This window comes from Mesoplodon densirostris, chromosome 3, assembly GCF_025265405.1.
Source record: "Mesoplodon densirostris isolate mMesDen1 chromosome 3, mMesDen1 primary haplotype, whole genome shotgun sequence".
Classification (NCBI taxonomy): Eukaryota; Metazoa; Chordata; class Mammalia; order Artiodactyla; family Ziphiidae; genus Mesoplodon; species Mesoplodon densirostris.
In genome coordinates this window covers 9,962,027-9,985,929 of record NC_082663.1, presented here as the reverse complement: position 1 = coordinate 9,985,929, position 23,903 = coordinate 9,962,027, and the positions used below count along the sequence as shown (strand labels likewise).

Below are 23,903 nucleotides of genomic sequence, written 5' to 3'. Positions count from 1 at the left end.
TCAAGCACAGAGTTTAGAGCCTGGGGAAATTTTTAATGAAAATATAATTGGGTTTTGAAATTGTCAAGGCACTCCAGGTGCACAACACACAAACATGAGGGTCAGATGAAAGCTGGTGGAAGTGAGGAAAAGTAAAGAGGCAGAAATCTCTTGTTAGAAAGTCAGATTAAGCAGACTTTTCCCCGGGGCACAGTGGAGGGAGGGGTCTCCTGGTAATACCTTATGGAGATGTCATATAGGATTCCCCCAGAATTTAAAATATTAAAACTGCCACTGATCAAACAATAAGTCACTTCAACAGTAACTGATAAAATCAAATCTTAACATACTGGCTTTTTATTGTATCACTATAGGCACAGGTAGGTGTTACATTCTTTTTTTAAACGTCTATATTAAGCACTTATTAACAGTAGAACAGAGAATCTCTGCCCTTGTGGCATTTCCATTCTAGGCAAAAAAGGCTGAAATCAAGCACTCTAAATACTATAAAGTTAGGTAGGTAGTTGCCTCCAGCAATGACAAAGCCAGTGGGGGGTAGAGTAGGGCAGTGTTTCCCAGAGTGCACTTGGGATTCCTGGGGGTCCTTGAGAACCTTTCAAGGGGGGCTGCAAAGGCACCCATTTTCACAGTAATCCCATGATGCTCTTTGCCTTTCCATGCTCATTCTCAGACAATGAGAGAGAGAGTGAGAATGAGAGTCACATAGAGAACAGACTTGTGGTTGCCAAGGTGGGGTGGGGGGGGCAGTGGGAGAGGGATGGATTGGGAGTTTGGGGTTAGCAGATGCAAACTATTATATATATAGGATGGATAAACAACAGGGTCCTACTGTGTAGCACAGGGAACTGTATTCATTATCCTGTGATAAACCATAATGGAAAAGAATATGAAAAAGAATGTATATATATGTATAAATGAATCACTTTGCTGTAAAGCAGAAATTAATACAACATTGTAAATCAACTATACTTCAATAAAATAAACAACAACAAAAATAGAATGAGAATCACACATGGTGAGTGTTCAGTGAAGCTTCCTGGATGCTACGTGGCACTTGATAGCATCATCGCTCTGACGGCTCATAGAAAGTGTGTGACGCAGCCTTCTCTTTTAAACACTTCCCAGTTTTAGTATCGTAAATAGTATTCTATGTGACTCATGGTAAATTAAAGCCCTTTGGAGCATGTGGGGTCTTAGTTCCCCAACCAGGGATTGAACCCCTACCCCCTGCAGTGGAAGTGCCATCTTAACCACTGGACCGCCAGGGAAGTTCCAAAACTACTCTAGTTTTGAGAGAATGATCAAAGGGCCAGGAAGTCATCCTTTGTGAGAAGATACTTGATCAGGGGCCTGAATAAATGTGTGAGCAAACCATGCAGGCACCTAGGGAGAAGCCTGTGATTTGTAGCAAATCAAAAACTGGTTCTTTAAGCTAGTGTAATTCCATAAATACATTGTAATGTTTTCAGAATTTGGCTTTTAAATTTTGTTTTCTCCTATACTGATTTGTATTAATTTTCTATTTCTTTTTGCAGTTATTAATAGTGAGAAATATGAATCTATTATCTTTAGACTGTTAATTTATAAAGAAATATATGTAATGCTTTTCCTCATTTTGTGCTACATTAATTTTTTTAAATAGTAAATAATCCAAAGACAAAACTGTTCAAGGAAATAGTTGGGGACTAGAGCAAGCTATAAAAATACCATCCTATGAATATAACATTATGTAAAAATCCCATGCACAGTAAAATTCTTGAGCTGTACATTTTAAACCAAAGTTTTATATTTGAAGTTTATTTTTTGTGATAAATGTCATTTTGCTTATTTCCCTTCATTGTATACAGATGTAAAGAAACTAAGTTATTGTATTTAGTGTGAAAGCTTTACCCATCTTTGGTTATTTCACATACAGTAGTCAAACTTGAAAAAGCAGACTAGTTAGGCCAGTAGCATTGATTGAATCTAAATCAGTTTAAAAACTGAATGAGTACTTCTGTATTCTTGGGACCATTAAAGTTCTCACTTTTAGTAAAGCATTATACATTGAAAGGAGCTGACCAGATGAAACTGATATTCTGAAGAAAGAGACTTAGAAATCAAGTTTAAGAACACATCTGCCTATAGAACAACCACATCAGCCATGAGATTTCTTACATAAATGGGCCACTCAAGCTTTTGCCTTCAGTTAATTTTAGGGATGGTAGATTTTAGGTTAGTGAAACTCCTACCTGTGATCTTTTCAAGTTACTAGTGAAGATCAGGAGAAAACAACTAGTTTATCACTTCTAACTACCTCTTGTTCCAAGTGGGTTTGTAAATTGGCAAGTTCATCCAAAGCCCATAAAGAAGAAACTGCTGCTATGAATGAAACTGATTAATAGTGCAATTTAAGCAAAAGTCAGTACTTTTACGCTGTAGAGTTATGACTAAAGATATGATATGACTAAAGTGCTTTAAGCTTGATTTAAATCAGTTCAATCACCTTACAAATAATTGACAATTTTTCTCATTGATTTTAGAATTTATAATAGCCCTTTTGTGTGTGTATATATATACACACACGTATATGTATATATAATTTCCACTAGCTATTTCCTTTCTTCTTACTCAACATTTTCCACTAAAAGATTTCCCCTTTCTTTTTATGTGTTGCTGCTCTAAGATTTTATTCTCATTTAAAATAAAATAATACTTAACCTTCAAATTATTCTTAGCCTTCCACAAAGATTGGATAACAAGAGGGTGGAAATGAATGCAAATTCTCTGACGGTTATCGATGTGTGTGAATATTATTGACTTTATTTTTCATGGTCTACGTAAAGATAAGATTTTATATTATTTTGAAAGAGTCAGTTTAACCTAAGAGTAAGTAAAGAATGTTTCTAAACTTCCTGACAAACGGAAATCTAAACAAAGCTGCCTTTGTCACTTATTCAATCCTGAATTTGTCTGTCTCAACGTGTGTGTTTATTATTCCTGATTATCCTGAATTAACAACCTAACAAAACATTAATTGAGCGCCTATGTGAGACATTGCCAAATCTCATAACTGTTTATTTCAGTGCATTCTTGTCAATAACTCTTTTGATGGTAAAATAATTCCTTGGAATTAAATTGATATCTTAGTTACCACTTAAAGACCTTGTCTTGTTCTGGAGGCTTCAGCTTCCACCACTGATGACTTAGATAATTACATCTCTGTCCTAAAATTTCACTAACATATAACCAAGCTTTGATCTTGGAAATTTTTTAAGACCTAGAAAGAGAGTCAGGTCTGTTAGAGCCAGTGTTAAAATCAAGCCCAGACTCCCTTTCTAACTATGTGAGCTCCCACCATCTCCAACAATTCTGTAATTTTAAGATTAAGCCTGTCCTTCCCCAAAACACGGGGTCCCCAACATATGTCTCTTGCTAATCCTTCCCTTGGAATGACATGTGAGGGGAGTTTTTGCTTTTTTCACACTCCTTTAGTGAATATTTGCTGAGTTCTGGGACAGATGTTCAACTGAAGCAGACCAGAATTAGCAACTGCCAATAAATCACCTTAAAACTTGTAGAAACAGAAGGTGTGCACCTGACCCTAAGAGTTCTGTCTTGTCTGCTCGGCTTTCTAGAAGGACTTACTCTGCACTGTGGGAATCTCCCCAGCACCCAGTGCAGTGTCAGCGAGATCCTGCTAGAGATGAGCTGAAGAGTGGCCAGTCATTTCAGCTGTCTTTCCCTTCCTGTCTACTTAGTCCCCAAATACCGATGAGCTTTTTAAAAAAGATGCCTCTTAAATGTGTACTTTCTCTTCCTTCCTACAGTGGCCACTATCGCAGTTCATGTTTCCTCCATTATTACTGGTTTCCTTTCTCTGCACTCCAAGAAATCCCTGGCCTCTAGTGTCTCCAAGTATCCAATCCCAGAGTCCTGCTCCTTTCACATAAATGTTCAGACTCCCTGTTTTTATCCTATTACTCTCCTTCTGTGTAATACTGTACACATATCTCTTGAAATTTCTCAGTCTGGTCTATGCAGAGTGTTAAGATAGCATGAAGGGGGTAGGGTTAATTTCCCTGGGGCAATCAGGCATCAGGGCAGGCTGCATGAAGGAGGTGACATTTAAACAACACTTGAAGTTTGAGAATGTTTTGAGGTTGATAAAGACGGGAATTTCAGGCTAAGAGAGAACTTTCTCTTCCCCATCTCTTGGCTCAGACACTAGGTTTTATTTGGTTTGGTTTTAATTTCAAGACATTTTAATGATCTATGCCTTGTATGTCTCCTTTGCAGAATGAAAGCTCACAGGCTGTTGAAAGAAAACACTGATATATGGGACAGTACTATAATAAGGTTTTCAGGACAAATTCCAATCAGGGTTTTATTCTCAGATCATGTGGCTCAGTAATTAGATAATTAGATAATAATACTAATAACTGACATTTGTGTAGCAGTTTATATTTTTCCAAGCACTTTCACATCCATTATCTCATTAAGTACTCAAATTTGTAGATATTAAAATTTTAGAGAACAAATAATGAAGCGTGGAAAGAACGCACACTCTGAAACCAGACTGCCTTGCTTGCGCTAGTCATCAGTGTGTGTGGTCTCAGTCACTGGGACCTTCAGCTCTGCCATCATAAAGGGGGATAACAGCACGTTTATTGGGATCTTGTTAAGCTTCCAGGGGTTAATAGATGTAAACTGCTCAGGACAGTTCCTGGAACTTAGCACTCAGGAAATGTGAGCAGGTATTGATATCCTCATCATCATTTTCATCATCATCATCTTCTTCTTCATCCTCATCTTCTTCATTCCTCCTCCTCCTCCTCCTCATCTTCTTCTTCTTCTTCTTCTTCATCCTCATCTTCATCTTCATCATCATCATCTTCTTCTTCTTCTTCTTCCTCCTCCTCCTCCTCATCATCATCATCATCGGCATCATCTATGCTTTCATAAACATGGAAATGGACTAGAGTCCACCAGGTCTGCTGAGTTCCAGTCCTGGATTTTTTTCCAACACACACCTGCTCCAACTGGCATGATTGTGACCCAAATAATGACTTGGGAATGCCACTTTGTACACCTCTGGCCTTTTCTTTGTTATTGCAAAGTATGTAATTTAATTAAGGTTTACAGTTTTCTGGGACCAATATTTAGCTAAAGGAGACTAGAATAAGCAATTCCAAATGAAGTCTTTTTTAAATCCATGTAAAGATAATGAGTGCATATAATCAGGAAAACTCTAAACTATCTAGTTAATTTAAGGAGAAACTGACTATATGTTTTAGTATATGTTAATACAACCTATAAGTGGGTCTGAATTTTTATGCAAGAAATGAACACTTCAGCCTTTCCATCTGCTGAGGTTGACTTCTGCCCCACTCCTGGAGGACAGCAGACTTCCTCCAGCCAACATGTAGAATCTCTAAGGAGAGGTTTTTTGGGGAAGCAGTACCACAATCTGAGGCATGAAGATCTCTCCTGCAAATAAACTGATGAAAGAATTTTTCAACCTTAAAATGTTGATGTGTGTATATGACTTCAATATGCTTTGATGTTAACCAACCACAACTCCCAGAGCTGAAGGTGGAAGACAAGAACAGGGTCTCATCTTCATTTTATGGAGTGTACAACACTGGCTGACCGCTTAACTTCTCCACACCCCTGTTTACACTTCTCAGAATAATGACAAAGATACAAGGGCATTTTTTTCCACCGGTTGCTAAGTGGTCTTTAGTCAGTTCATATATTGATATTTGAAGACATATTAAGATATTGGTATGACACTAAGATGCTCTCCTAGGATTAATGGCGGGTCCCATGTCCCTCAACTCTGTAGTTCCTTTGGAATTTCTCCCCTCTGTCCATTTGGAACTAGTGTGTCTTTTTTTTTTTTTTTTTTTTTTTGTCCGCACCATGCAGAGTGTGGGATCTTAATTCCCTGACCAGGGATCGAACCAGTGTCCCCTGCCTTGGAAGCGTGGAGTCTTTAACCACTGGACCACCAGGGAAGTCCCTGAACTAGTGTGTCTTGAGCAGATGAGGGGCACATACTCTTTTGACTTTTATCAATTCATCAGTAAGCAGTTTCCCCTCTCCTTCCTAGCCCCCAGGGCTGAGATATTTTGAATAGGACCCCTGGGCTTATCTTTGAGGACTGTCCCAAGATGGGGAAGGTCCAAAAAGGTCAAAGAAGTCACCTGTGACCTCTTAGGTCAACGTCCTGGAAGCATACGTGCGAGAGGATGCCTTCTGCTTTAGGTGACCTAATAGGACATAGTGATCGCCTGTTGCTCATAGTTTGTTTGTTTTTTTTTTTTTTTTTTTTTTTTTTTTTTTTGTGTGGTACGCAGGCCTCTCACTGTTGTGGCCTCTCCCGTTGCGGAGCACAGGCTCCGGACACGCAGGCTCAGCGGCCATGGCTCACGGGCCCAGCCGCTCCGCGGCATGTGGGATCTTCCCAGACCGGGGCACGAACCCGTTTCCCCTGCATCGGCAGGCGGACTCTCAACCACTGCGCCACCAGGGAAGCCCGTGTTGCTCATAGTTGAAGTTTCTTCTGGAGCAATTAATTACACTAAAGGTAGGGCTTCCCTAGTGGCGCAGTGGTTGAGAGTCCGCCTGCTGATGCAGGGGACACGGGTTCATGCCCCGGTCCGGGAAGATCCCACATGCCGCCGAGCGGCTGGGCCCATGAGCCATGGCCGCTGAGCCTGCGTGTCCGGAGCCTGTGCTCCGCAACGGGAGAGGCCACAACAGTGAGAGGCCCGCGTACTGCAAAAAAAAAAAAAAAAAAAAAAAAAAAAAAAAAAAAAAAAAAAAAAAAAATTACACTAAAGGCAACATTCCATTTCCCTAGGTGGAATTTTAAAGCCCAGTCTCTTCCTGTCCCCACCGAGCATCCCAAGAAATCCTCTCACATTGTCCCCATCCCCCAGTGGTGGATATACTTCATGACCTCAGCAATACAGCCTAATTTTACCTCTAGCCCAAACAAGACTTGATGGAAAGTCCTAAATTCTTGAGAAAAAAAAATAATAATAATCATTTAAAGCCCAAAACTATAAATGTTTTTGAAATCTCTGGAGAATTGTACTTTCTACCCCAATGCACAGTAATGTTAATAAAGCTAATCAAGAGTTAGTTACATGTAAATTTTACTTTTATTATAAACTAATTAAGAAGTGTCCTGTAATTTTAACCTTTTTCATATTCTTGTATATCTGTCCTCTCTAAAATTGGAGTGAATAATGGTCATTCATTTGAAACCTAGTAAGCAATGGGAAAATCATTCTAAAATGCATGTGGTGTTTTGGCTATTGTTCTGACTGCTTTGTCCTTGCCAGGTGCTATGTCAGGGTTGTAATATTATGATATATTGCTTATTGTCACAATTACCTTTGTCAAAGTACATCTTGGTTCTGTGCTTGACATGTGTGAACAAAGTAATGAGACAGAGAATCTTGGTTTGTTTTCATGGAGTATTAATCAAATACACGACTGATTCTATAAAACATGCACAGATTTGATTATTTCATGTTGCATATTTCAGGAGCACATAAATCATATTTTTGATTGAAATTGCTTCAAAATGGGACTGTCTATTTGTAGTGAGGTGGATGGACCTAGAGACTGTCATACAGAGTGAAGTAAGTCAGAAAGAGAAAGACAAATACTGTATGCTAACACATATATATGGAATCTAAAAAAAAAATGGTTCTGAAAAACATAGGGGCAAGACAGGAATAAAGACGCAGACATAGAGAACGGAGTTGAGGATATGGGGAGGGGGAAGGGTAAGCTGGGATGAAGTGAGAGTAGCATGGGCATATATACACTACCAAATGTGAAATAGATAGCTAGTGGGAAGCAGCCGCATAGCACAGGGAGATCAGCTTGGTGCTTTGTGACCACCTAGAGGGGTGGGATAGGGAGGGTGGGAGGGAGATGCAAGAGGGAGGAGATATGGAGATATATGTATATTTATAGCTGATTCACTTTGTTACAAATCAGAAACTAACACACCATTGTAAAGCAATTTACTCCAATAAAGATGTTTAAAAAAAAACAAAAACGGTACTCTCAAGTGCCACCTTTAGATCCTGCCTGGAGAGCATATGTAGGTTTCTAGAGACTATTTTATGAATCTATTCAGAATTGACCACTTTGACTTGCTAGCTACATATGCAAGTTCATCAGAGCAAAGTCACATCATCTCTTTAAAAAAGCAAATAACCAGGACATGCAATGTTTTTGCTTTATAGATTGTTAAATTATTTATATGACACTAAAGATTTTTTTTCCATTTTATTGACATCTCCAAAAGTCTTTGCACTATTGTATCTGTTTCAACTTTCATTACCCTGGAGATGCATTATCGTGGAGGAGGGGACATGGCCAGTGCAAGCCATTGTGTCAGGGTGGACTGTCCTGAAAGAAATAGCCAAAGAAGTCTCAGTGGGAAGCTGTCCATTGGTAGGTAAAATGCTGACCACTAACCTTAAAGGCCCTCTCTTATTCTGCCGTGACTCCCTCCCCTCCATTTAGCTGTGACCTTCAGGAGGGTAGGGACCGGGGGGAAAGCCCTTGGCTACAGTTCATCACTGTCGTCCCAGTACCTACCTCATCCTCCTCCACTTTGCAATCAGTTCCCATCTGCCTGTGCCCCATCATTGGTCCCTCTTCCCTTCCAGAGGCTGTCCCACATCTCAGCCTGCCCATGGCCTGGGCATCAGAGACCACCCCTTGACTCCGTCTCCATGCCTGACAGCTTCAACAGCAGCAGTGGGGAAAATCTGTTCTTGGCATCCAGAATGAAACTCTGAATTCACTCCCCATAGATGCATTATATTCTGGTGATTAGCCCTATTATACCATTAGTGTGGATTAAATGATTTTTTGCAAGCTATCGCAAACTTCACCATCTGGTATATACTATTTTCTTGGGATTCTGTTTTCTAAATTGCAAGAAAAAAGATTACAACCGTACTTTTGTAATGCCCTTCATGATGAAATTGGGACTGGATGGGAATGGTTTTATTTCCTTGCTTGACTTTTTTTCCAGAAACCGTATAGATTCCGAAATACCAAGTCTTATCTGTTTTAGCTAATTGACTTATTATCCAATATCTGATGATGAAAAACTATTTTTGCATTGTTTAGACGTTCCATCAGGGAATTAGAGGGAAGGGTAAGGTCTTGAAGGCAAAGATTATGTGAACCTATGCTTATTAAGAGAAGACATATTATGTTCCCGCAAAAAAATGGCCTATGTCATGTCAAATCTGCAATCTCATTTGAAATAAAAAGCCATGTTCTGTCCTTAGAAAGAAAGAAGTAAGGAACTTGAAGTTTGTTTACACTTATTAGAAATTATACTATTGTCTAAAACAGCCAAGGAGGCAGATTAAGGATGGGATAATGATTATACCATAATCCATGTGTATATAATTACCCTCCGTCAAAAAAGAAGTGACTTTGCACTATGGTTAAGATAACATGAGGGCTTCCCTGGTGATGCAGTGGTTGAGAGTCCACCTGCCGATGCAGGGGACGCGGGTTCGTGCCCCGGTCCGGGAAGATCCCACATGGCGCGGAGCAGCTGGGCCCGTGAGCCATGGCCGCTGAGCCTGTGCGTCCGGAGCCTGTGCTCCACAATGGGAGAGGCCACAACAGTGAGAGGCCTGCGTACCGAAAAAAAAAAAAGAAAAAAAGAAAGATAAAAAAAAAGATAACATGAGAAAACTTGTGATGCCACGTCCTCCCTCCCCCACCCAACTCACTCCACTTATCCCAGTCCCCTCTCAAACACACACAATAGAAAATAGGAGTATACTTACACTCTTCTATACTTCTTTTCATTCCCAAAGTGAGTATGAAATTTGATTAAAGAAAATCTGCTTACAAAGGAAATGGGCAAACTGTGGCAAAGATCCCATCTAAAAAGAAAGTAAGAAAATAAACCACATTTTCTCATACAAAGTATGATTAAATAATGAGGCCAAGGACTCCTTTCTCCACCACTTGTAGTATCATCCAGGTTAGCAGCACTGATTTAAACACTGTATCTCCTCTTTGTTCTCCTACTGTGCATTGCTGTGATGGCAAAGGTAACTAGCCATCAGAGATCATGTGAGATCAGGGTGAATTCTACATTGTATGAGAGCCATTAATATTTTACACACTGTCTACCCTTCAGGCATTGAGGTATTACATCACTATTTATACAATAGAATGTGTTACTGATTGGAAGGTTTTGAGTGTTTTAGCATCCTGATAATTAAGTAGGAGATATAATTATATAAGCGCAATTAACACGTATCAATAGGTAGACCTTTCAGTTATTTCAAATGTTTCCGATATTGTCTGATATAAAAACAACTGCTTGATTAACTAATTTGTCTTCTTAGAAATGTCTTTATGTAGGTCAGGATGAGATCATTTGAAAAAATAATCCACTCTTTGGAGAACTTTTAAACCACCAAAAGGAAAAAAAAATCCCACTTAAGACCTGGAGTCGAATTATACAGTCATTTTAGTTCTCAGAATTCAAAGCATAGATGGCTGGAATCATGTGCGTGTTATAATTCTAGGCTACTCTTCAATAAATAATACATGTCATTTCTGCTTCACTGAAGCTGTCACTTACTGCTCTAAATGACTTTCAATGCAGGGCCCAGCCTGCTCTCCCAGAGTGCACTCCAGCTCAATTCCAAACCTGAAGGGTCCTTCCAGTATCCAGCCAGCTACCATAGCAACCAGACCTTGGCCCTGGGTGAGACAGCCCCGTCGCAGCTCCCTGCCCGCAGTGCACAAGCCCGAGGTGCAGGCCAGAGTTTCAGCCAGGTACGTGCTGGGATGGGGCCCTCTGCTGTGTTGGACTTCGGGCTCCAAGGAGCCAGGCAGGAAGCAGCATTGTCAAATGGCTATGGTGTCCCCTCCTGCCTTTTTTACGAGTGCTTTACAACTTTGGAGAGATGCCCTCTGTGCTGTGAGTGAAGGAAATGAATAATACAATAAGATTATAGAGTAACTCGGAATTATAAGCATATCTTCTGCAGGAATGTCTGTGAATTGCTCGTGTTCTATCTGCTTTATATATACTTACCTATGTAAATATGCAAATGTGTGCCTAGTTCCTGTTTCCATGTTGATATGTGATATAAATATGACATATATCCTGAGTTTGTAAGGGCACCTGGAACACATTTTCTCTCCGTAAAAAAAAAAAAAAAGCATGAAATTACTCTTTGGGGTTAATCATATAAAGGAACACAGTATAAATGCATCAACACATATACAGAACTGTTCTGAAGATAATTGTGATTAGGGTAGGAATAGTTACACTTTGTCAAGTTTGATTTTGAAATGTGCCCTTAGTTGTTTCTTTAAGATACGTACTTGTTCTTATAGTTTCAATGTACACATTTATTAGCTGCAGTTAAAATCAGCTCTTGGTAAAAAGTGGCTACCAACCTCAATTTTTTTTCAAAAACATGTAAATGTTGTAATGTGTGTGTTGTGTGTGTGTGTGTACCACTTAATACTTCAGTGTTGATAATTTTGGGGTTCAGGCTATATTCAATTAACCCTCCAGAATTAATCTATTGGAGGCCTATCTTGTTGTAAGCTACTTTATACTTATTTTCAGTATAAAAGGGCCAGAGACCTTTTAATCTCTGTGCATTCATTCCTGGAATGAAGAACCCACAACCCCAAAAGCACTCCTTAAACTGAAGAGCTTAATTTCATCCTTTCTGCATTTATTGGGCAGTGCCTCTAGGCCAGAAACACTTCCCCAGGCCCACTACCTACCCCAGGCTACTGTAACAACAAAACTCATCTCTGTCACCAAGTTATGGTTATTATGCATCCATATGTCTTTCCAACTAAACTAAAAGCTACCTGAGGGCAGGGCCATTTTCATCTTTTATCACTAGCCCCTAGCCATTCACATGGCCCCCAAGAAATGTCTGCAGACAGAGAGGAGACAGGGAGAGTTAGAATGGCATCATGCATTCCCTGGTGGCGCAGTGGTTGAGAGTCCGCCTGCCAATGCAGGGGACATGGGTTCAAGTTCTGGTCTGGGAAGATCCCACATGCCTCAGAGCGGCTAAGCCCGTGAGCCACAACTACTGAGTGTGCTCTCCAGAGCCCGCGAGCCACAACTACTGAGCCCGCATGCCACAACTACTGAGCGCATGTGCCTAGAGCCCGTGTTCCGCAATAAGAGAAGCCACCGCAATGAGAAGCCCGCACACCGCAACCAAGGGTGGCCCAGGCTCGGCGCAACTAGAGAAAGCCCACGTGCAGCAACAAAGACCCAACTCAGCCAAAAATAAATACATTTATTTTTTTTTAAATGGCATCGTACGGTCATTGTGAGATGCTTTTCAAGGTGATATGAACATAAATGAAGCATAAGATGAAAAGTCTCAGTGCATTTCAACTATTAAAGTTAAATGATTGTCCCAGCTATCTATTAAAAACTTGATTGTCTGTTTCAGGTAAAACCCTGATCCATCAGTGGCTTTGTAACTTTTACCTTCTTATGATGCCAAGGTTATGTGAATAAAAGGAGATGGTAAATAAAACATCCCACTGAGATGGACCCATCCCCCCGTGGTGGTCTAGTGCATGACCTGGTTCAGAGGGTGCGCCCACTTTAGATGGAGAACTGGAGGTGTATGGTGCTTGGGAAAGGAAGGACCTCGAAGTCACTGAGTCCAGGTCCACGCACACAGACTAGCCCTGGAGTTGTGCTATTTCCCAGCTCCTGGATCACTGCTCTTTCAAAGCACTGGTCTGTTCTACCTCCCTTACAGAAATGTTTTAGGACACAAGAGGGAATGTGTAAAAAAAGTGTTTTTTAATTAATTAGAAAAAATTATTTGATATACGTGCATTTATCATATACACAAAATAGTCCTTATTATTTGCTTATATAAGAACATTATATAATGTTTGAAATACTGAATGATGTTATTAGCATAGCAAACGTTATTAGATTTTTTAAATCTCATTTTGTTTTATTAAAAGATGAAATGGAAGCTATAGGATATTTTTTCTCTAGGTATAGTTTTTGTTTTTGTTTTTGTTTTCTCTCAAAAGCATCCCATTCTCGAAAGGAACTATTTTTCATCTTCCCATCTATACTGACTCTCTTTGACAGTGATACAGTGATCATGGTGGAATATATGTAATTTTGAATCCTTTGGAAGCAAACAAGTGGATTACAGCCCTTTTTTTACCCTTCTATCTGTCCACACTTCTAGATCCAAGGGGCCAGAAATATTCAGAAATAAGGAATATTGTATACTCAAATGAACCTATGGAAGGTATGAATTTAGCTTTTACCAGTTTTCTAGAACTTCTAAGACATGTAGCTAGTAAAACAATAAAGTTCTGCCTTTCTTTTATTTTTATCTTGAACTCATTTCATACTCATCCTTGGCTTTTTCTCATAAATATCTAAGACCCCTATAATTTGAGTTGAAAACATTAAGTCAAATGAAAAAAAAAAATCAGATTTCCCATAGCTGAGCATCATGGAAAATGGAACTATCAGTATCAAAATAAAAAAATCAGTTAATTATCAACTTGATTTGTGAGCATCTTATAAGCTCAATTCACACACAGGACTAACTGTTAAATGAAAGCGTTCTTATTTATAAAATTTTATAAAATTAATCGTTACCATTTATTGAGGCCTGGATGTAATCTGTTTTACATACATCCTCTTATTTAATCCCCACAACAGGGCTGTCCTAACATTTACATTTTAAAGATGCAAAAACTAAAACTCAACACATTTAGAGAAGTTGTACCATTTTAAGGCAGCAGTAGTAAGAATGGGGACAGATTCTTGACTGAATTGAAGTCTAATTTCAAAAGAGTGTTTCGCAGGTTTCCTTTTATATGTTGACTGTTTCAATTAAATACATCTACAGCTTGACCCTATACATGTGGGCAAACAATATGGTGATTGATCTACTTCCATGTTGCTGGAGTTATTTCTGTCATCCGCCATGGAAGTGAAACAGTGGAAGGTCAAAGGACAGATTGGGCCTCACATTAAAAGTCTGCCTTAAAGTTTAATCAGAAAACTTGGTTGTAAAGATATCAAAGCTCTATATTTGAAGGCATCTATAAATGTGCATGTTCAAGGTGATAACTTCAGTTTGAGCCAAAGGTTACTGGCCTACACTCATTTACTTGACAGGTGGGTGGTTGAAGTCTGAATATTCAAACCAGGGGGTTATTCTTTTTTTTTTTTTTTTTTCCCGGTACGCGGGCCTCTCACTGTTGTGGTCTCTCCCGTTGTGGAGCACAGGCTCCGGACGCGCAGGCTCAGCGGCCACGGCTCACGGGCCCAGCCGCTCCGCGGCATGTGGGATCTTCCCGGACTGGGGCACGAACCCGTGTCCCCTGCATCGGCAGGCGGACTCTCAACCACTGTGCCACCAGGGAAACCCCAGAGGGTTATTCTAATCCACTTTAGTAGCAGGAGTGAGGCTGCTGGTGGAGAGCTGAATCCTGTTTATTTTAGCAAAGTGGCGGATCTGGTACCATGATTCACTTCCAGCTTCAATATGCTGTAGTGTGAAAGGCGTGTTTTATTGTGACTTCAAAATCATATCGGAGAAATGCTGAACTAGTAAATCAGTATTTTTACTCAGCATTTAGTGTTATACCCTTGAAAGTAGGGAGGCTACATCCCATTCCCGTAACATCTCCTTTGTTCAGATTATCCTAAGAATCCCTCTGTTCCAGTGGTTTTGCACAGCCCTGTGACACATTCTTTTCAATATTCTGAATGGCTCATTCCTTCCAAGCTAGATTGATTTTTAGAATATCCTATCGTCATAAACTGCCGAAAGGGCCAGTAAAGTTCAAGTAATGGCTCACAGATGCCAGACCAGGTTAATAAGGTCAATAATCAAGTAACACAAAAACACTTTTGTTTTTTGGCCTAAAAAAATGTGTGATTCTAAAGTAAAGCAAATGGTTTTCTCTCTGGCTCATAACTCATGTCAGAATATAATTTCAAAGGAATATCATGTTCAAAGATTCTTTCAATTTTTAACAAATGCTCATTTATTCAGCATAATAAATGTTTGTTGGGTGATCATCACCAGGCTCTACCCCAGGCCCTGCTGCATAGCCTGCCTTTCCCTACCATGTCAGTCTGAAAGAACTGTGAGTCACAAAATTGTCATAAAATACTAAAATCCTTGAAAGTCATTCTCTTCAGACTCTAAGATGAGTTCACGGGACTGGGCTGGAGGAGAGAGAGAGAGCGTAAAATCCTTCCCATCAGACCCCAAGGCCTTTCCAGAAAGTGACGTGAGCTGATTCATAGTTATTCGTTGCCCCACCCCAGCGGTCTGCTCAGCCACCCTGCAAGCTCCCCAGCCCAGCCTCTAAACAGGCTGTGTGTAGACTACCCCTTCATCCCTCTCTTCCTCCTCTGAGTCAACCTTGGGCTTTGTGTGGCTCCTGTGAGGTGCCCCAATCAAAACAGAGCTGCTTTTCCGGTTGCATTTATATATCTCTGGGCTATTCTTTAATGCCTTCAAGATGTTATGTGTGCTTACTGTATGCCATGAGCTATTATATGTGCTTGGGCTGGAGAAGTAAAGAGAACAGACATGATCCCTGTCCTCAAGGAACTGATATTCTAGTAGCAGCAATGGGAATTCAGAAAATCAACACAGTGAATAAGTAAGTTGCATAGTTTGTTAGAAGGTGATGAATTCTGTAAGGAAGGGAGGAATGCAGACTAGAATGAGCAGCCTCCAGAGTCCAGGATGGGGTGTGGCATATGGGGCCTTTGTCCCAAGTTTGGGGCAAAGACACGAAGGAGAAGAGAGGGAAGCTGTGTGGCTGTCTGGGGGACAGCAAAGGCAGAGGCTCCTGGATGAGGTGACCTGGCATGTTGACAGGACAGCAAGGAGGCCCAGGTGGACAGAGAGGGGAGCAGGAGTTTGCAAGTAGATGGGAAGCCAAGTTGGCCATCAGCTGATCATCATGATGACCTTGTCCTTTACTGGAAGTGGAAAGAGGAGGTGGCAGAGAATTTTGAGCAGAGGCACGACGTGGCCCGACTTATGTGTTGAAAGCATCATTTTGTCATTTCACTTATAACATCCTATAGTTAGTTGCATATAAGTCTATCTCTTCCTGTCAGATGGCCTTGCTGCAAGAGAGGAAACCATACAAAATTAATCTCCATATCTTGAGTGACTGGCCCAGGGTTCACCAAATATTCATCATGTTCCTCAAACTGCAGCCTTCTTCTTTTTTTTTTTATTATTATTTTTTTAAATAAAATATTTTATTTTATTTATTTTATTTTTGGCTGCGTTGGGTCTTCACTGCATGCGGGCTGTTCTCTGGTTGTGGTGAGTGGGGGCTACTCTTCGCTGTGGTGTGTGGCCTTCTCATTGTGGTGGCTTCTCTTGTTGTGGAGCATGGGCTCTAGGCGCACGGGCTTCAGTAGTTGTGGCACGTGGGCTCAGTAGTTGTGGCTCATGAGCCCCAGAGTGCAGGCTCAGTAGTTGTGGCACACGGGCTTAGTTGCTCCGTGGCATGTGGGATCTTCCTGGACCAGGGATCGAACCCATGTCCCCTGCATTGGCAGATGGACTCTTAACCACTGTGCCACCAGGGAAGTCCCACAGCCTTCTTCTTGATGCTCATACTGCAAAGGCTATGGATGGGTGTAGAAGTTGGGTCTTCTCCAGGTTTTGCCTGCTTCCACTCACATCCAATTTCCTGTGCATTATACGAAATGCCGAACGTAAAACTTCTGGCCCAGAAGAGTCCCTCTAAAAATGTTGATTTCTCCTCATGGCCAAACACAAAGTAGTCTTATCAAGTGTTTCCTTCCTCAAAGAAACAAAATAAGCAAGAAATAGGGAAGTATACACCTGTACACAGAATACTGGCAAAGAAGTACAGGAACTGAAAGATTTTAAAACCACTTTCATGTCCAGCAGAGCTGAAGTGAGCCTTGTGTGCGTTCATAATCCTAGGAAATGCCTGCTTACTGCAGGAAATTAAGAATTGTATGATAGTTTACTAAAATAAAGCTTGAACAGTGGTAGATACACTAAAAAAGCAGTCAGCTCTTCGAGAAGCAAATTGCCATTTCTTTTTGATCTGACCTGTCTATTTAATGTTGCACTGCCTTTTATGTCTTAAAAGTTCTCATTTGTGCTATATTATAATTATAAATACACCATCTGCTCGCTCCTGCCAGAGGCTGACGAGTTTGGAATATTGCTTATTGGTGCACTTTTACAGATGTGAAGGTCAAGGGGATGGAGAACTCTGGATGGTGGTGGGATGGACACAGAGACACACAGGGCTCAAAGGAGGCGGCAGTCCCCCAATAAACACCTGCTTCTTGATTATTGAATGCAAAAGGTTATACAGAGAGCTGGTGTGACATCACTCCAGTTTGTTGAACTAGGAAAGAAGTTGTTGCTGGTAGCACCTGTAAAGAGAAAAGTCACTAAAAAACTTGGAAAACAAAATTGGTGAGATGTCTTTAGTGTAGAATGTATATATTATGCTGCATTTAGAGGAGAAATCATGTCATTTTGTATACTGTGTGGGAAACTGGCAGTTTATTTGTCTTTAAGACAGGTTTCAGAAGATTACCTGTGGGAAATCCTTTCTCAATGCTCTGCTTTAAAATCTTATCCATTTTCTCTTTCCAGTAGAAATATATTTAATCTGGTTTCAATAACTGAAACATTTCTCATTGTGGGGAGGGTGTGTACGTGTTTTACTATAACATTTCTTCTGAGCAAAAGTTTGGGGGTATTAAAGTTATACTAAGTGAGCCCCTTGCTGAAGTAAAAGTTTTACAGAGTGTATTTTTGCCAAGGCTCATGTTTTTTTGGAAAGAGTTGCCATCAAAGAAATCTCTCTTAAAGATAAATTTATATGACACTCATGTCATTGTTTTAGTTTTTTCTTCTCTCTTTTCTTTCCACTTGGTAGACCATAGAAATGGTCATGTGAAATACTTTTGAGAATATTTATTGATGATGACCCTAATCATACTTTTATTAAAGGGATGTCAGAGGGAAGGAAAAACCAGTACCCAGCATGCAGAAGGCTGCACTACCCTGTTTATACTAGTGACTTAGGGGTCCTGGGCAATGGACCACTACCACCCCTTTCTCCTTCTGCCTGACTGCAGTGACAGGGGTGATGTTGTTTGCAAGGTATTTCTCTCTCTCTCTTTCTCTCTCTCTCTCTCCATCCCTCCCTCCTGATCCTCCACAATTTGGGGGCCCTCATGCAAAGAGAAGGCAATAAGGGTGGCCCCCATTATTATCTCAAACATTATAGCTCTTATTTAATTGAGATGTTCTCTTCCGAGGAAGAAGTGTTTTTCAAGTGTCTTCATTTTGCTATTACTTAAGTTTAATTTGCTCTGGGTACCACCTTTCAGTGTTAGTGTGACTTCACCACCAGGTAAACCCAGCCTTCCTTTCCTCACCTCATCTCAGTGGTGGTGACTTCAGGGATGGTGTGTGAACTGTGCACAGAAGCTGTCTCTTCATTTTATGTTTCATATGCGTTTTCACCCAAAGCAGCACTCCTCAAAGGAATTGCTAGACAAGGCACTTGATTTTATTTGGCTATTTCCAAAATCAAATCTTTCTCACAGAACCAGGATTTTCTACCTTGGGAATTATTTAGAGAGTGGCCTTTCTTCTGAGGACAATTTCAAAAGAGAAGCTACTGAGATTTTGGGAGCCATGATAGTAGTGTTCAAGCAAATTGATTTCATCCCAGAGAGTCAAGGGCACAAAACTTACTTTGGGGGTGTAGATTCATTTTACTTGCATTGTATTGTATTACAGGCACATTTCATATAGTACCGAAATGAGACTTTGGCACTTTGGAGTTGGTTGTTTCTTCTTCTTTCCAAGTTGTGAGAGTAGGTGGCTCTGTCCATCTTCCTGTGCAAGCCTAGAACCCTGTGCCAACTTACCCTAGAAAGTTCAACACATTCTCAGACATTTTAATCAGCAGCGCATAGCTGATACTACAAAATCATGTTACCAGATCGTTCTGGTTTAGCAATGGATTTCTTCAAAGATGTCATCTTAAAGCCAAGTTCTCTTTTTTTTTTGTTTGTATTCAAAAGTTATTCAGGCTTCTTAACTCACTGAAAGAATGTTCTCTGGTCATCGCTATGATTTTCTCGCCACTTACCCCTATCTGCATTTGCATTCCTTCAAACACCAGCCAGACTCCTTCCCACCAAATCCACCCTCCATTCCTGTGTTTGGGCTCTTCTGTGGTGCTGGCCCTGATGCCTCTGCCTTCCTTTGACACGTACTCTCCAGCTCTGCCTCTGTGACACCGTTTGTGCCCAGGGGCACCATTCCCGGCAGTGACCTCAGTCCCTACAACCAGGGTGGCCTACAAAAGGGAGAAACCATGAGATGAGTGATGCCAGGAAAATGAAAAGTGATGAACACAGGTGCTGGGGGAGCAGACTGCTGATCCCAAGTCATTAGGCTCCCATCTGGGAGGCCACAAAACGCAGGCTCCAGCTTCCCATTCCTGACATTGCTGGCCCGGCTGCCCAGCATTCTGGGCAGATATTCCTCCTGACCCAGAGTTAGGGGCCTCACTGACAATTCCAGGAAACTTGGCAGGTCTAAATGCATCTTCACAAGGACTGCTTGTAAATCATGGGTCTGCTCCGTAAAATGTGGCTGTGCTCGGTGACAGTGCTAACTCATGATCTGAAGTCACGATTCCTTTGAGAGTTCAGGCTGTCAAGTCCCTTGTTAACTGGCTGTAAGCATTGGGTTTTTGTTTTGGTCTTTTGCGCTGCCAAATCGAGAGTGAGGCTTAAATAAGTTTCCAAGTTTGAAGAATTTTTCCCCCTTGTCACCCTTATGCTGTCTCTACCCTCTTTACAGAAGATATAATCTGAAAAGGTCAGGAAACAACTATGCTGAGTATTCAGGCCTAATGCCATGTTCTGGTCCAAGAGACCCAAATTTTGGGGGTTGGAACTTCCCAATAAAAAAACAAAATAAAACAAAACAAACAATGTAATTGTGAGCCAGATATTATTCTGTAACAACAAAAATATAGCAATTTTAGATCTCCAAAATAATGTCAAGATAATGTGCACCAGATTCTGTCTACTGGAAACGCTTTAATCAGAGCATCTACTTAATAATGATCTGCTTCCTTGTCAATTTCACATAGATGAGTTCCGCACTTTGGAGGGGTGGGAAAGACAATTTAAGTGGTCCTTTGGTTTGAGACTGACTCAAAGAGCTGGGAATGACAGCCCCAGTAGGAATTGTCCTGGTCAATAGCCCATACTGTGTGATTCAGGACAGTATTGGGGCTCCATGTTCTCCAAATGTTTCCAAAAAATCTTATATCATCATTTATCTTTTATTTATCATTATCAGGAAAAAAATTTTCAATGCTGATCACTTGTACACACACATTTTCAAATAGTAGGATGTAGTAGTCATTAGTTTAAAAAAAAGTTAAGTTTTGGAACTTTAACATTGGATTTACAGCTTTATTTATAGTTCTAACATATGTTTAAGGTAGAATTGAGCTTCCATGACAGTAAAGTAGATGAAATTCTATGTGTGTTGAAATGTGCTTATATTATCTTTAATCCAATGACCTAGGTCATAATAAACCATCCTATGAATCATGCAGCTGTCTTGAAATGTATCCCTAAGAGTTGCTAAATGAAATTACATAATGGAACAAAACATAAACACAAGAGTGGAGATAAGCTCCCCAAAGATTACTCTGTGTTCAGTTGATGCTAAAAATAGATGTTTCTGTTTAGCTAAGGACCATTCTTAGGTACTTCTTATTCTGTAGACTATTGGAATGGAGTATAATGCCCCCAGATTATTTATTTAAAACTGCAGAAGGGCTTACCTAACTGTGCAGTCCAGGAAGGTAGGCACTAGATACATTCGACAGTTTAAATTCAAATTAATTCAAATTAAATTCAAATTAATTCAAATTAAAATCCAGTGCATGTGTCTAGGGCCCATGTGTCTAGTGGCTACCATATTAGACAGTACAGATATAGAACATTTCCAACATAGACAATACCCATCTTAAAATGCATATACAATTTTATTGTTTATGTTTTTCTTTTTTTCTTGTAAAAAAGTTACTGGCAACATTTCACCAAGATCCTACCGTATTTTAAAAGGTTTTTGAATTGGTTGCTATAGCCTGTCAAAATACCTGGAAATAGTTTGGCGGTTCTGAAAACTTTTATAGATTTGGGGGCCATTTAAAAATCCTTATGAATAATATTCAGCAGAGTTAGCACTTCTCCAATTGGAAATTCCAAGATATTAAAGGGAAAATAAATTATCTGCAAAATTTATTCAAGGTTTCCCTAGGATCCATGTTATTCTAATACTTAAAGACTAGAATACTACATGATGTTGTTTTAATTTATATTAGGGTACTTTAGTATTTATTTTATTGAAAACTATGCTACTAGGGAATAGGATATTTGATGTCACATAGGGTTATTAATATTATATATCCAAGACATACCAAAAAGTATTTGTCCTGTTGTAAGCAGGGAACTCTCCTTAGACCCTCTGGGGTTCTTTCTCCTCCTCATGTTCCTGTGGGAAGGATTTCCAGAAATTCCTGTTGGAGGCTTTTCTGTCACTTGAAAGCTGAGTTCTGCACAGTGGAATGTTGCTCAGGCCCCAGGAGAGCTTCCAAAGAAAAGTGAAGAAAGACAGTCCCTATCTGCACCTTAGCAGTTGTTCTCAGACCAGGAGCGTCTTCCAGGAGATTGTTAGCAATGCAGACCCTCAGGCCCACTTCAGAGCCCTGAATCAGAATCGCTTCTAGATCACAGGCTTGCAAACTTTAAACAAGCATCATCATCACCTTGAGAACATGATAAAACACAGATCCCTGGGCCCCCCCCCCCAGAGTTTCCCACTTAGTAAAGTTGGGGTGATGCTGATGCTACTTCTAATGCTGGCTGATGGAATGGGGACCACACTTGGAAAACCACTGCTCGAGGGATGACTTGTTCTTATATTCGATTGTACATTAGAAGCACCTGGTGAGCTTCCCCAAAGCCTGATGTTTGGGTCCCCCCTCCAGACATCCTGAATTAAATGGCTAGTGGATACAACCTGGGTACTGAGATTTTTTTTTCAAAAGTTCCCCTGGCAATTATAACATGCAGCCAGGTTTGAGAAGCCCAGGCTATACATTTCATGCTCAGAACTTCTACTGGGAGGGAAGCACAATTAGATGTAAGCAGCTCTTCTCCCCACCCATGACCCTGGATGATACTAGACTATATCTCTGGGGTCCAGGTGAGCGCACCAGCTCTGCAGAGCTTCTCCACCAGGGAAACCCTCATGCCAAAGCCTCGGGACCAGTTTTATGAACCATTCCTTCACTGATTCCACAAACATCCGTGGTATCTCTGCTATGAATCCTTCTTGTTCTCGTTGCTGGAGGTGCATTATTGAACAAAATCATGGAGCTTACATTTTACTTCCACTCCTACTGTTGGACTCAAAATAATTGCTTTGTGATGCTAAAGAAAAACCAGAACTGGATAGTAGTTAAAGCAGTAAATACCGTTTCGATTCAGAAAAGAATTTAAGTATTGCACTAGGGGAAGAGAGACCTCAGTATAGAACTGGGCTCAATTTTGAAAACAACAAGGAAAAGGAGGAATGTTTAACCAAGGAGTAGGTTGGGGGTCAGTGGGTGGAAAATCACTAAGAGGAAATGTCAGAGCTGGGGGGAGATTCTGGCTAAACAGACCTAACAGGATTCTTGCTGAAGGCAGGCCAGAGTGATGCGACACTGCCTGGGAGATGGTGGAGAATGAGGAACTGGAACAGGTATGGAGGGTGACCAGACACTGAGAGTGGAGTATTCTTGCTAAAACTGGACAGTGCAGAGCCATGTTGAGAAGGGAGTTCAGAGGAGCCTGACTAGAGTTTGGTCAAGGAGAGAAACTTTGTCAGTGGATTGATAAATACATACATATACACACCCACATATGCAAATATATGAAATATATACATCATATATGAATACACACACACATATATATACCCATGTATGCAAATATGTGAAATATATGCATCATATATGAATACACACATATATATATATACCCATGTATGCAAATATGTAAAATATATACATCATATATGAATAAATACACACACACACACACACACACACACACACCTCCCACAGAATGTCTTTCAACGGAATCTCTTCCTATCTAGGATACTCTTAATAGAGGATTTTGATATTGGTCGACTAACTCCCTCCGATCTTCACATGAACCTGACATCCAGATAAAATTTGGAACGCTGTGTGTGGGATGGAAGTTCCTGGTCTGTTATTTGCCAATTGCCGTTCCAAAGCGAGTGAAGAGGCAAAATTGAAACTCTTACTGTAGAGCATCTGTTCAGTCTCTCTCTCTCCCCCTTCCCTGCATCTCACCCGCGTCCTCTTCCCCACCTAATTCCCACCCCTAATTTCAGAACCTGCCCTCCCCACTTTCTCTTTTTCTGTGTACAGTCCCTACCCCCTTTTCACACCAGCCTACTCGCAAAAAACTTTTCTGCTTCTCCGGGAAAGCCTGGAAGATCCCAGAGCTCCTGCCCAGAAGTGGTTGACAATGTAGTGTTTTCATTCGAATGCAAATTTGTCTCTGGACCAGATTCAAGGAAAGTGCTTTCCCCTCCAACTGTCTCTCCAGCTCCACCCCAGCCCTTGTTGTCTTTTGTGTTCTTGAAAATAGACGAGAGGCAACTGGCTTTCAATTTGAAGACACAGCTGCAGGGGGCTCTTAAAAGCGAGCTGGAGAGAGAGAG

General features: G+C 40.6%; 1 protein-coding gene across 3 annotated transcripts in view; it reads left to right on the top strand.

Annotated features, from left to right (window-relative positions):
• The window catches only part of CTNND2 (catenin delta 2), a 968,406-nt gene that overhangs the window by 518,721 nt on the left and 425,782 nt on the right, over positions 1–23,903 (top strand). The window contains exon 6 of one of the 3 annotated variants that reach the window (XM_060091588.1): positions 10,661–10,833. The exons of the other annotated variants lie outside the window; for them this stretch is intronic. Within the exon in view, the coding sequence (XP_059947571.1) occupies positions 10,661–10,833 (173 nt within the window). The remainder of the gene's footprint in view (positions 1–10,660; positions 10,834–23,903) is intronic. 3 annotated transcript variants of the gene reach the window in all.